General features: G+C 44.1%; 1 protein-coding gene across 2 annotated transcripts in view; it reads right to left on the reverse strand.

Annotated features, from left to right (window-relative positions):
* ACVR2A (activin A receptor type 2A) overlaps positions 1 to 12,478 on the reverse strand; it is a 305,735-nt gene that overhangs the window by 188,480 nt on the left and 104,777 nt on the right. For both annotated transcript variants that reach the window (XM_085645617.1, XM_085645616.1), the window contains exon 4: positions 9,401 to 9,555. In XM_085645617.1, coding sequence (XP_085501743.1) covers positions 9,401 to 9,555 — 155 coding nt within the window. The remainder of the gene's footprint in view (positions 1 to 9,400; positions 9,556 to 12,478) is intronic.

Consider the following 12,478-nt stretch of genomic DNA (forward strand, 5'->3'; position numbering starts at 1 on the left):
TTGCCATCAGTTCCAGAAGGTTGATGTGCATCTTCTTTTGTTGTGTCGTCCATAGTCCCTGCACTGAGTAATGGAGTACATGGGCTCCCCATCCCTGGAGAGAGGCGTCCGCTGTCAGTATTATTTGTGGAACAGGCTCGTGGAACGGTCGGCCCTTGCAAAGGTTTTGTGGATTTCACCAATGCAGAGAGTTGTATGCCCGACCGCTCACCAACACTAGGTCTTTTAATTGCCCGTGAGCCTGATTCCATTGACGTGCTAAGCACTCCTGAAGCGGGCGCATATGTAGTCTCGCGTGTGGGACTATGAAAATGCAGGAGGCCATCATGCCTATCAACTGCATGAACACTCTCGCAGAAAGGGAGTGTTGGGGTTTGAACTTGGAAATTACCATTTGCATGCTGTTGATCCTCACTAAATTTGGCTGAGCTGTGGCTGCCAGAGTGTCTATGGTCGCACCGAGGTACTGTTGTACGTGTGCGGGCTGGAGATGTGATTTTGGGTAATTTAGTGAGAATCCCAGACTGTGAAGAAGGTGAATGGTGCGGGACATGTGGCTGGCACATTGCTGGGCTGACTTTGCCTGAACAAGCCAGTCGTCCAGGTAAGGGTAGACGTGAACGTGTTGCCTCCGTAGATGTGCAGCCACGGTAGCTAGGCACTTTGTGAAAACTCTGGGTGCTGTCGTGACTCCGAAGGAGAGGACTTTGAATTGATAGTGCTGACCCTGAATGGTGAACCGGAGATATTTTCTGTGTGATGGATGTATGGGTATGTGGAAATACGCATCTTTGAGGTCTAGCGTGGCTAGGAAATCTCCCTGTCTGAGGAGCGGGAGAACCTGCTGCAGGGTGAGCATGTGAAAATGTTCCGAGAGAATGTATTGGTTGAGGGGTCTCAGGTCTAGGATAGGTCTGAGTGACCAGTCCTTTTTTGGTATCAAGAAGTACAGAGAGTACACGCCTGTCCCCTGCTGGTGTATGGGCACGGCCTCTATTGCGCCTTTTTGCAGCATACTTAGCACTTCCTGCTGTAATAACGCTAAGTGCTCTGAGGACATAGGACGGTGTCTTGGCGGTATGGTGGGTGGAGTGGAGGTTCGCTCGAGACAGTAACCGTGTTGGATAACATCTTTCACCCACCTGTCTGTGGTGATGGAATCCCACGTAGACAGGAACCGCTGGAGTCTCCCCCCCGACAGGTGTTATGTGGTCGGGGGGAAGGGAGAGGGCGTCACTGTTTGTTCTTAGGGAAGGACCTGGTATTGCCGTAACCACGTCCTCTGCCCTTGGTGCTGGAACCACGATATCCCCCTCGGGTGTTTTTATCGTAGGAACTCTGTGTGCCCCCTTTATTGTAGGTTTGCTGTGCCCCCTGTCCTCTCCCTGCACCTCTGTTTCCGGGGCGACGAAAGGAGCCACTACGAAATGTCTGCGTTTGCAGAGCCCCCATTGACTTCGCAGTGTCTGTGTCTTTTTTTATCTTTTCTAAGGTGGCGTCAACCTCCGGTCCAAATAAGTAGTCGGGGTTGACCGGTTGATTGAGGATGTTATTTTGGACTTCAGGTTTGAATCCGGAGATTCGTAACCAGGCGTGTCGGCGTAGCATGACGCTGGTGTTTAGTGCCCGAGCAGCAGTGTCTGCAGCATCTAGTGCACACTTGATGGATGCGTTTGTGAGCAGTTGTCCCTCCCTGATGAGGAGCTCCGCTGCCTCTTTGTATTCGTCTGGCAGGTGTTGGAGTAGGGTCTCTAACGTGTCATAGTGTGAGCGGTCGTAGCGAGCTAGGCGGGCCTGTGTATTGGCGATTCGCCATATGTTTGCTGCAATTTGTTTTCCGGAGGTCTCTAGAACCTTGGACTCTTTGTCCGGGGGAGGAGCATCACCAGTTGACTGCAAGTGTGCCCGTTTGCGAGCATTGGCAACCACAATGGAGTCCAGAGGCAATTGGCTCCTAATGTACGTAGGGTCCCCAGGTGCGGGTTTGTATTTTTTCTCGATCCTGGGGTTTATCACTTGTGCCCTTGTGGTCTCTTTGAAAATGTCCTTTGCTGGCTTGAGGACACCTTTTAACATGGGAAGAGTTTTTACAGTCCTCTCGGAGGATGCGAAGGTGTCCACCAAGAAATCATCCTCGATAGTGTCCGAGTGGAGTTGCACTCCATGATTGGCTGCGGCCCGTTCGATGAGGGCATTGAATGCAGCAGTGTCCTCTGTGGGGGACGTTTTTGCGCCATAAAGTTGTGTGTCCTGTGTATCCAGAGCGGCACCTGGCTCCACTGGGTCATCCCAGACCTGATCAGGGTCTTGCTGGCCCTCCGGGTCCATGTCTTCGGGGTAGGTGGTGTTGTCACCCATGTAGTCCTCCAGCGCATCGGGATCGGAGTGCGTTGGAGAGAATGATGGATCTGTGTAAGGAGTGTGGATGAGTTCATAAAGAACTGGTTCAGATTCCGCCGGCATTTTTTGTTTTAGTGGAATCCTATAAGAGTCCAGAGCGTGCCCCGAAGTGATCTTTCGCTTTCGGAGCATAAGCCTGCCGGTGTCGGCGTCGATGAAGTGGGACGGTGATGTCCCAGTAGTAGAGTGTTCGGTACATGGGGACCTTGTCTGGGTAACGCGGGTTCTGATTTCGAACATCTTTGGCGCCGTGGGTGGCGGCAAACCAAAGGTGATATTGGCCGGTGCCGAAGGTGCCTTCTGTGCCCGTTTCGGTTCTGAGCCCGACGAGGTCTGGAGGGCTGCCTTTTCCCTGATCCGTTGCAAGGATGCTGCCACCTGTTGTACCTGGAACGCCGACGGTTCTTTGGCGCCGAGAGGTTCCGTAGAGGCAGGTGTGGACGTCTTCGGAGACACCAGGTCATCGAGCCGAGGAGGGGTAGGAGCCGTCGATGACTGTACCTTAGTCGCTGTCTTCGAGGTGGATAGCGATGCAGTGGCCATTTTCACCTTGATGGCTGGTGCCGATTGTTTCTGTGCCGGGGGCCGTGGCGCTTTGACGGCACCGATGGATTTTCTTTTCGGGTCGGCGCCAACATCTGCTGCAGCGAGTGTGGCACCGAAGTCCCTTTTGGTGCGGTCGGAGCCGACGGGTTTGGCTGGCGTCGAAGGTGTGGAGGTTCTCGAGCCGACCAGTGTCAGTTTCACTTTTGGTTTCTGTTGAACCGGAGTGATGATTGGTTTCGGTTTTGTAGTAGGGAAACCAGTCTTCTTTGGTAACAATGGCTCTCGCTGAATGTCCGTGGCCGAGAAACTGCGGGATTGGTCTTGGGTAAGGCCCAAAGGCGATCCCTCGACCGGAGCAGTTGTCGGATTCACTGGGATATCCTCTATTTGGACGGGTAGGCCTTGCTCCTCGCCGGAGCTACCTTCTTCGGCCCCTAAGGCCTCGTCGTAGTCTCCTACCTAGTCGTCGGCTTCTTCCCTGTGAAAAAGCTCATCGACATCTTCCGCTCGGGAACCGTGTTCGGAAGTAGGGCTGGAGGGCATATTTTCCACGCTTTCGACATCTTCGTCTTGAGCTGAAGATGTTGGTTGGGGCCGGTGCCGCTTGCTGCGCTTCAAGTCTCGCGGCTCGTCGATTCCGTAGAGTCTTCTTGGATCGGAATCGGGCACAGGCCATGCATTTTGATTCGTCATGATCCGGTGAGAGGCATTTGTTGCACACCGGGTGGACGTCGATATGGGGGTATTTGGCGTGGCAAACAGGACACCGCTTGAATGGGGTCCTCGATTCCATCGTCGAAGTTCGGTCGATGGTCGGATTTAATGGATCCGGAAAGTTGTTTAAATTAGTAAACTAGCCTGTAAACTGTCGATACCGATCGGGAAAAGTACCGTCGAAAACTAAAGGCCTTTTGGCCTGAAACTAGATTTTCCTAAGTTGAGTCAAGATAAGCACATCCGAACCCAATGGCGGAAAAAAACAATCTGGGGATGGAGAGGATGCCCATGCGCACTGTAGTCCAGGGGAGGAGTCACCTATCTCAGGATACTTCGAAGACTCTTCCAGGACAACAACGTGCAAACATCCGGACCCAACACTAGGCGGCGATCTATGCACAGATATGAATTCAGCAGCCCACATGCCTCGAACAAGGAAGTTACACATCCCAATTTTATTATATGCAGATGATGCAGTTTTAATTGCGCAAACAGGAAGATCCCTCCAGACAATGTTAAACACTTATGTGGATTTTATGAAAGGCTTGGATCTCAGTGCAAATGAATCCAAGTCATTTGTTTTAATTGCAGGGCAAAAACTGAGTAAACTACCATCCTTTTTTATCTCAAATCGTTAAGTGGCACAGACTGAGTCTTTCCCATACCTAGGAATCACTTTCGACTATAAGGCCTCTTGGAGGAGTATGGTAGAGAACCGCGGGATTATGTTAGAAAAGAGCACTAATGCCATTCGCTCATTCTCAAATAAGCTGGGAACAAGAAACCCAGACATTTTCAGAAAGGTATATAGGGCTAAAGCAAGAGCAGTAGCCACGTATGGTGCAGGGGTGTGGGGCCATGTTGACGCAAAGAGGATCCAAACAATACAGGATGTGTTTTGGAAATCAATGATTAGTCTCCCCACTGGTTGTCCCAATTTTAATTTACATGAAGAACTAATCATCCCTTATATTATTGATTGGATAAATGTTGCTCCCATCCTCTAATGGCACTCAGTTTGGCATAGAGACACGGCCATTGACCCAACAGATAATACAGGATTACCTATCCCTTGAGTACAAGAACATCATTTTATGGCTAAAGTATGTGAAAGATACTTAATACACTCTTGATTTAGGTAGCTTATTTGAATCGCCAGAAAAATGTGGCTCGGTTTCGAAACAACTACTAAAGACCCATTTTATGATCGCTGCTGAAGAAGAGCGATTGAATGAACAGCGTAATAAACCTACCGTTAGAGAATATATTGAAGGGCCATAGAAGGTTGAGGGGATATCCCCCTATCTGGACTTTGTAACAATCCCACGGCACAGGTTTATTTTGCGAAGGTTTCGGCTCAATTCTATCCCTTGCATGCTGGGCCACCCTGCTGGTATCTTTTCTTCGAACGATCTCCCGTGTTGCCCATGTGATGACACTTCACGACAGTCTGATTTGCACATCTTTTTTTCAGTAAATTTTATTGTAAACAACGGAAAAGGTTTTTGATTCTGCTTTCACGTAAGCACAATTTTAGACAGTCGTTTGGCTCTGTATTTTTTTACATATGCTGCCTAATCTGCCAACCTGTTACAGTGTTGCCTCTTTTTTTATGTAGGTGTCTCAAATCCAGGAAATCATTTATTGACCGATACTGATGAATTCCTTTTTAACATTGTTAACAGTGAGGTATACATACTTTTATGATTAACTTGTATTAATCGAATAAAGTAATTTTGATTATGTTGACTGCCCTGGAGCAATCCAGACTGAGTTACACCATTGCCATAAAAATTATGCAATGGCTACAGTTGGTGCAATACACCATTGTCATCTTGATCACAGACACCTCCAGACATGAACGTTTCTGGCCAAAGAATGCAGCTGTCCACGGATTACCTCTTTACTCCAAGGTATATAAAAGGCTCTTGTTCCTTCCTGTTCATGACCCCAGGAATTCTCATAACAAAATTCAAGCCATAAAGCTCCTTCTTGTCAGATGTGCTTTGCAAAGCTTCTCATGTTTGCCGTACTTAAGGCAAGAACAGATATTTCCTTATTGTAAAGGCCAGAATATGAAGTTCACTCCCATATAGTCTGTGGGAAGAAATCAATTTAGCGGTGTATGGGGAAAAAGCTAAAGATTGTCTTTTTAACCAATAGGGTCACTTTTGCACCTGCATCTTTCTTAATCTCTCAGAAGTCATTTACAAGTAGACTATGTTTTTACTATCAGGCCATGAAGCTTGATGTACGTACTCTTTAAAAAAAACAAAAAAGAAAACTGGATACCAAACATATCTGAGGTAAGTGCCACAGTCTGACCACCAATATATAGAGCCATGATCACGTATATTAAACAGCCTTCAAAGCAGAAGCAGCAATACTCTCCCATTGCAACCATGGAAAAGCATTGATGAAGAAAGACCACATTGCATTCCGGTCTCCCACTGATAATTTGTAACTGTATTCTCAGTTAAGAAATGTAGACAGTCAGTTGGATATATTACATTTCTGTTGCATTTGTCTGCAGAAACGTTTTCAACAATTAAGCATCTCAGACAAGAAGCATTATCAACACAATGCATACTTAGAATACAATGAATGGCCAGTCACTCCTTGCTACAAGGACAGAATTATTTAAATTAAAGCACTTCGTTAAGCTGTCCACTCTAAAAAAAAATAAAAAATAAAGAAAATCTATATTCAAGGTTTCCTTGCAGAGTTCCACGCCGTGAAATAGCAAGTAGTAGCAAGAAGTTGTAGCCATGGAAGCCATAGGTTAATGACTCCCCTTGCCACATAAGATGATTCCGAACAAAAATATTAGCCCAAATTGACTACAACAAATCTAGCCATTGTGAATTTCGCAACAAGTCTTAATGGGGAAATTAACTTGTATTTTAGTAATGCATCCTTGGGTGTTTTATGGACCACAATGAAGTACTGTTTGTGACTAATGAGTAATAGGCTTGTCCGATAAAAGGGTTATACAAAAACAAAAAAAAAACAACAACAAAAATGGGTATAACGGAGTCTAACAAACAACCAATACTAATAGAATAGGCACTGTGTTTTAATCATACCATAAATGAAGGGGTTGGTAACAAAATGGGGAAACACCGAAATATTTTTCACACAGCAAAAGCAAGGGTTACCACACGAGCTTTGATGGAAGACCATAATGCAAAGGAGTTCTTAACCTTTAAAAGCTGAAATGTTTTCCGCGATTTAAAATTCTAATACTTCTGGACATTAGTAGACCTTAGTCAGAGAGCATATTGAACCATTTTTACTAAAACAATAGAAAGGCAATGGAAAAAATGAAGATCGTGATGTCACAGACCCACACACCCGCCAACATTCTTTCAGGTTTTAATGGCTCCTTTGCAACAGTGTTTGTTATTCTCGAACACCCCTTCTAATTATATGAAAAGCGAATAATTTAGGAGAGGTAGCATTCAAATTGTTCTGAAAAATTGGCATTCACAGAGGCATGAATGTAGTAGTTATGTTTGCTTTCCCATCCTAATGATCAACGGGTTTCAAGTGACCTTTCCAACAGGACAAGCCACTGCTGGTCTGCTACTCTTCGTAATCCTCCTTTAATGTAAGTTATGGCTAACCAGAGGGACAGAGTAAAATAGTTGGCAAGTTAGAGCGAAGGAGAAGCAATTAGGCCATGCTGTACCGGATTCTAACCTTTAGAATTCAGAGACAGACACACACATGCAAAATTATACACCTTAATTCTTGGGTCTCATTAGTAGGGCTTTGGTTTTGGGCTTTTTCATATTAGGCGAGCGTGAGGTTGTTAATTATTAACATACTGGCGGAAACTAAAAAATACACAGGAACCATGGGAGTAGGCTGCATTCTTGCAGTGACAAGCATACACCAGCAAAGGTAACTTCTGATTGTTACCACTGCTTGGGATACAGAACATCTGTTTGCAATTGGGCCTGCATCAGTTATTAATGGAAATGTTATAGATATTGTTTTAGGGTACATCTTTCTAAATAAAGATGCTGTCTTTATTGCAAATCTTCTAACTGGATCCTCTGAAGAAAAAAAAAAAAACAGATGTTACAAGTGCAGTGAGCACAGTGATCCTATATACTACTCACCCTGGAATGTTTCTTCAAATAAGATGGCTTAGATTGCACCCCTGTTTTCATTTACACTGAAGAGTCCATAACAAGAGCAAAATCAATATCAAGTGAATTTTGGAATCGCTGTCTGTTTTCTAAACACCAGTACGTGCCTTGTGACAGGGCTAGGGTTTTTTTTTTTTTTTTTTTTTTAAGTTTAGTGCGATACAGCCAGACAAGGGATAATTGAACTTCAGTTTACGTTTTGAGAGCATGCTCAAGTCCAGGCAATTCAATAGCTTCTCCGCATCAAAATCAGATATCATTGCAGGATAAGTCTGCTTTTCGGTCAAAACAGTACACTTAGTACTGTAATTAGTGGATAAAAATGGGCATTCTGTATTTAATCAGCATTCTAGAATACCGTTTTACAGGCAATACAACTAAATCAATTTAATTACATTATCACCACTAACATTCTTTCAGTAATGCTGTACTTGACGCAAATCTGAACAGGAATGGGAAATCCTTGTATTACTGAGTCGCGTGGGAAGTACAACAGTGAAACTGTGCAAATTAAGAAATCCTCCGCAATCTCTTCCCCCAACAACCAAAATAAATCCTTCCTGCCCTTTGAAATTATGTTGATAGGGTGAGTGAGTCAAGAGTTCGATCGTAGGAGCAATAAGGGGCTTGGACACCAGTAACACAGCCAAAGTTCGTATGGTACTGCAGGCGAATGCAGCAAAGCATTCCTGTTAAAAAATGGGGTAACGCAGGCAGGGGTGCGTATTAGCCCTTCAGCTTGATAGCCTTTTTCTAAGTGATGTGGAAGTCTTAACACCCCCCTTCTTCAATGTCTCTTTGACCGCAGGCCGCAAGGTACAGATTCTCCTCTATGGATGATGTAGTTTTATTGACCAGAACCGAAAACAATGCACAAACTATTGGGAAGATTGGTGGACGATTGCGACAGAAAGGACTAATCATCAATAGCAGAAAAAAACATTAAGTCATGCATCTGAAGGCGATCCTCAGTTTAAAGCGGAAACTAACAGTTTGGAGAACACATTGAGGTTGTAGTGCATTAGGATAGTCTAGGCATTCGCTTTACCAAGAATCTAAGCTGAAAGGACCAGATATCAAAGGCCAGTACTCTACTGCTACAAACGTCAATGGCTGTGCTTAAATTTAGACAAAAAGTGGGCTGTCAGTGGATTAATGTCATTCTTTACATCTATACACAGAAAGCAGTAGCTGCTGCCTTATATGGAGCAGAGTTACAGGGAATTTCAGGCCTTTCCCTCTGGGCTAGTGATTTGACATTGTACTGTATAAAAGCCATTCAAGCGAATAATTGGCAGTTTATCTTTTCATTCCTTTTTGGAATTCACTGGTAAGCAAGCGTCATATTGAGATTTCAAAGCACCCCAATATCAAAATCCAAACTGTAGTGATGTGTTCTCGTGTATCTGTGGCCGAAAAAAACTAATACTACAGAAATAGATGTCATTGTGTTTTACCTTAAATCGCGAATGTTAACACTATGGGCCCAGATACGGAACTTCTTTATAAATGTCAACATTACAATTTGGCAAATTTATATAACGTATAGCAAAAGATTCATTATGTATAAGGAAACTTACTTGCGTTGGTACAAGTACAGGAGGATATGCCAGCTTGTGATGCCTGTACATCCAAAATGAAAAAAGTACGATCACTGCAATTACCATGATGGGCACCAATGAATAAAGAAGAGTGTTGAATAAAGGTGGTTTTGGTGCAACAGGATTTGATGTGGCTGTAGAAAAAATAGATATGAAGTCAGGTCTTGCTTTACAAATATAAAAAAACAACACTAGAGATAGTTACTAATTGATGGGCATATTGCTGTTGTTGCACAAAAGTAAGAAACTATACATAGCTGGAGACGGTGGACCTTCACCATATGCATAATCCAGGCACGTGTTTAGCATCATTGATACCCAGGCGGTTTCACTGGCTATCCACACAGTGGCAGATAAACATCCTACTCGGACAAGAAAGAATCTAGGTGTATTGTGCATGATAAAGTTTAGGGGGTGGGAGGATATTTGGCATACTGCCTTTTATGTAATCATTCCATTTGCCCTGACCTTCTCTAAGGACTGTCTGCTCGCAACATCACATGGCTAATAACCCTAAATGAGGAACACCGAAATAACGGATGGAGAAGACATGGTATAATCTTGGGATATGTTTTAGAAAATCACTTTACAACAACTCAGCCAGACGAAGGCAACAATCATAGTCACATTTTAACTTGATCTCCGGATTTAGAATAAAAAATATAGCCGAACACATTTTGAAAAAATAAGCGATGGTCCACAACAACCACCCTATCGTCCCAAAAAACAAAGTTGCAGGCACTGTTTAGCCGTTTGTTCCTGTTACAAGCATTCATAATTTAAACAAGTTTTCCTGGGTTGTTGACGGGATGCTGGACCTGATGTTACCAGTTTTAGAAAATACAAACTGAAATAGACTCTGATTTCTTAGCAAAATTCTAATTTTTGTGGTTTTAGAGAATCCGATTAATTATTTATTCTCTCTAAATACCCATCGTGGACCATATCATAGTGGGCTTTGTACAGGGAAATACAAAACTGTTCCTATCACTAAAAATTCTTTAGTCTAATATGGGACAAAAGATTATGTTCATGCATCAGACGAAGGCAACAATTCCCAGTCTGGTCTAACAGGAAAAAATGGTTTTGTGACAGACGTGGTTGCTTGGATTTTTGCCCATTTACTAAAATGTCAACAGTACCTGGAGAGCCTTTTCGCCTAAAGTGGGTACTGGGCAAGGTTGTGTGCTCTCCATTTTACATTAGACGAAGAACACCAAGAGTAAAATACCAGGATTTTACTATATGAAGAGCAAACCCTTTATGATCATGAAGAACAAACTAGCATTGTTAGCAAGAACTGCTTTGAAATGTATTTGCGTCCTCTATGATCACTGCCAACACTCATGTGGAGTATTATCTTTTTAGGAGCACTCGTAGCTTGAAGAAAACTTTAGCAAATCCAATAATAATTTGTCCATTCTTAGCTATGTTCCTGAATGCTTCTGGGGAAAATATTTCTTGACTGGTACCTACATAAAATATTTGGGAAGACAAAGTCCTCAATGAATGGCCAACTGATATAGAGGGTACCATCTCTCTTTATTAATTGTAGGAGCGTTTGACATGTGAGGTGGGGTGGCAACTCTCGGCTTCGCAATTTAAATGCTGTCAAGATTGTTTGTTAGGAGTTCTATGTGTCCTAGCCATTCCAGGAACAGTACCCAGAATAAACCTGCAAAAAAAAGCAAAACGTGTTTGGAAAATGATGGCGCACAGGATTATCTGAGAAGGAGTAGTTTCTTTTCTGTAACTCCCGTTCTGTAGTAGGGGATCTCTGTTATAGTCATAATCTAGTGAATAGTCCCGCCCATGTGCGCGGACCCCGGAGCAATAAAAATAATCTCTTAAATTGTCAAGTCATGCAGACCTGCATCCACACTTAAAAGAGAATTTCAAAGACAGATAATGCAGCCTATATCCACAGGCTACACTGTCCAGTACTTCAACTAGAAAAAATTCCACCAGCAACCACTAACAGCACTGCCTGTCCAGCTTTTTCCATAGAGAAAGAAACCCGCCTCTTCCAGCAAAAGCCTCTGGAATGATAGAGAGGAAGGAAGGGACAGACAAGCCCCATAGGCTGCCATGATGTGGCTCAGAACAGGATACTGTGCCTTTAAGAAAACTTTCCAGAACTTTTCCAGTATCCCAGAATGCACAGCAGGTCCCTTTTACTTTCACTTCTTTTTGAAGGCGTAGCATGCCAGACCTGTAGCATTCCTTACATTTAACATTCATCTCTCCACCGGGGAGGAGGGCGGGCGCTTATGACTATAACAGAGATACCCCTACTACAGAACTGGAGTTACAGAAAAGAAACTACTCCTTCTGTACTAGGGGATCTCTGTGTATAGTCATAATCTAGTGAATAGAATGGCAAGCCCATCCCCCACACAAAAACGGCGGTGGAGAAGATTACAAAATAATACCACTACTGTGCGAACAAATTTCGCAGCGAAGCCTGCCCAACCTGAGCATCTGCCCTGGCATCCGCGTCCAGACAGTAATGCGCAGCAAAGGTATGGACCGACTTCCAAGTGGCCGCCTTGCAGATTTCTGCAATCGGAACATTACGCAGCAAAGCAGTCGTGGCAGCTTTGCCCCTGGTGGAATGAGCCTTAGGTTTACCCCCTAAGGTCTTATTAGCCTTTTGGTAACAACTGTATACAGGACACAATCCACCGAGAGATGGACTGTTTAGAGGTAGCAAGACCGGTCCTGACTGATCCATAATTGATAAACAATTGGTCTGACCTACGAATATCTTTGGTCTTATCAAAATAAAACTTCAACACCCTCCTCACGTCCAGGGAATGTAGAGACCTTTCCGCTGGAGAAGAAGGATTCTGAAAAAACGTAGGTAAAGTTATGGTCTGGTTGACATGAAACTCAGATATAACCTTAGGAAGAAATTTAGGGTGAGTACGCATAACAACCTTAGCAGCATGAAATACAGTACAAGGTTCTCGGCAACACAACGCCTGAAGTTCACTCACCCTGCGGGCCGATGTAATGGCCACTAGGAACGCCGCCTTCCAGGACAGGTGCTGCAAC

This window comes from Triturus cristatus, chromosome 3_1 (assembly GCF_964204655.1).
Source record: "Triturus cristatus chromosome 3_1, aTriCri1.1, whole genome shotgun sequence".
Taxonomy (NCBI): Eukaryota; Metazoa; Chordata; class Amphibia; order Caudata; family Salamandridae; genus Triturus; species Triturus cristatus.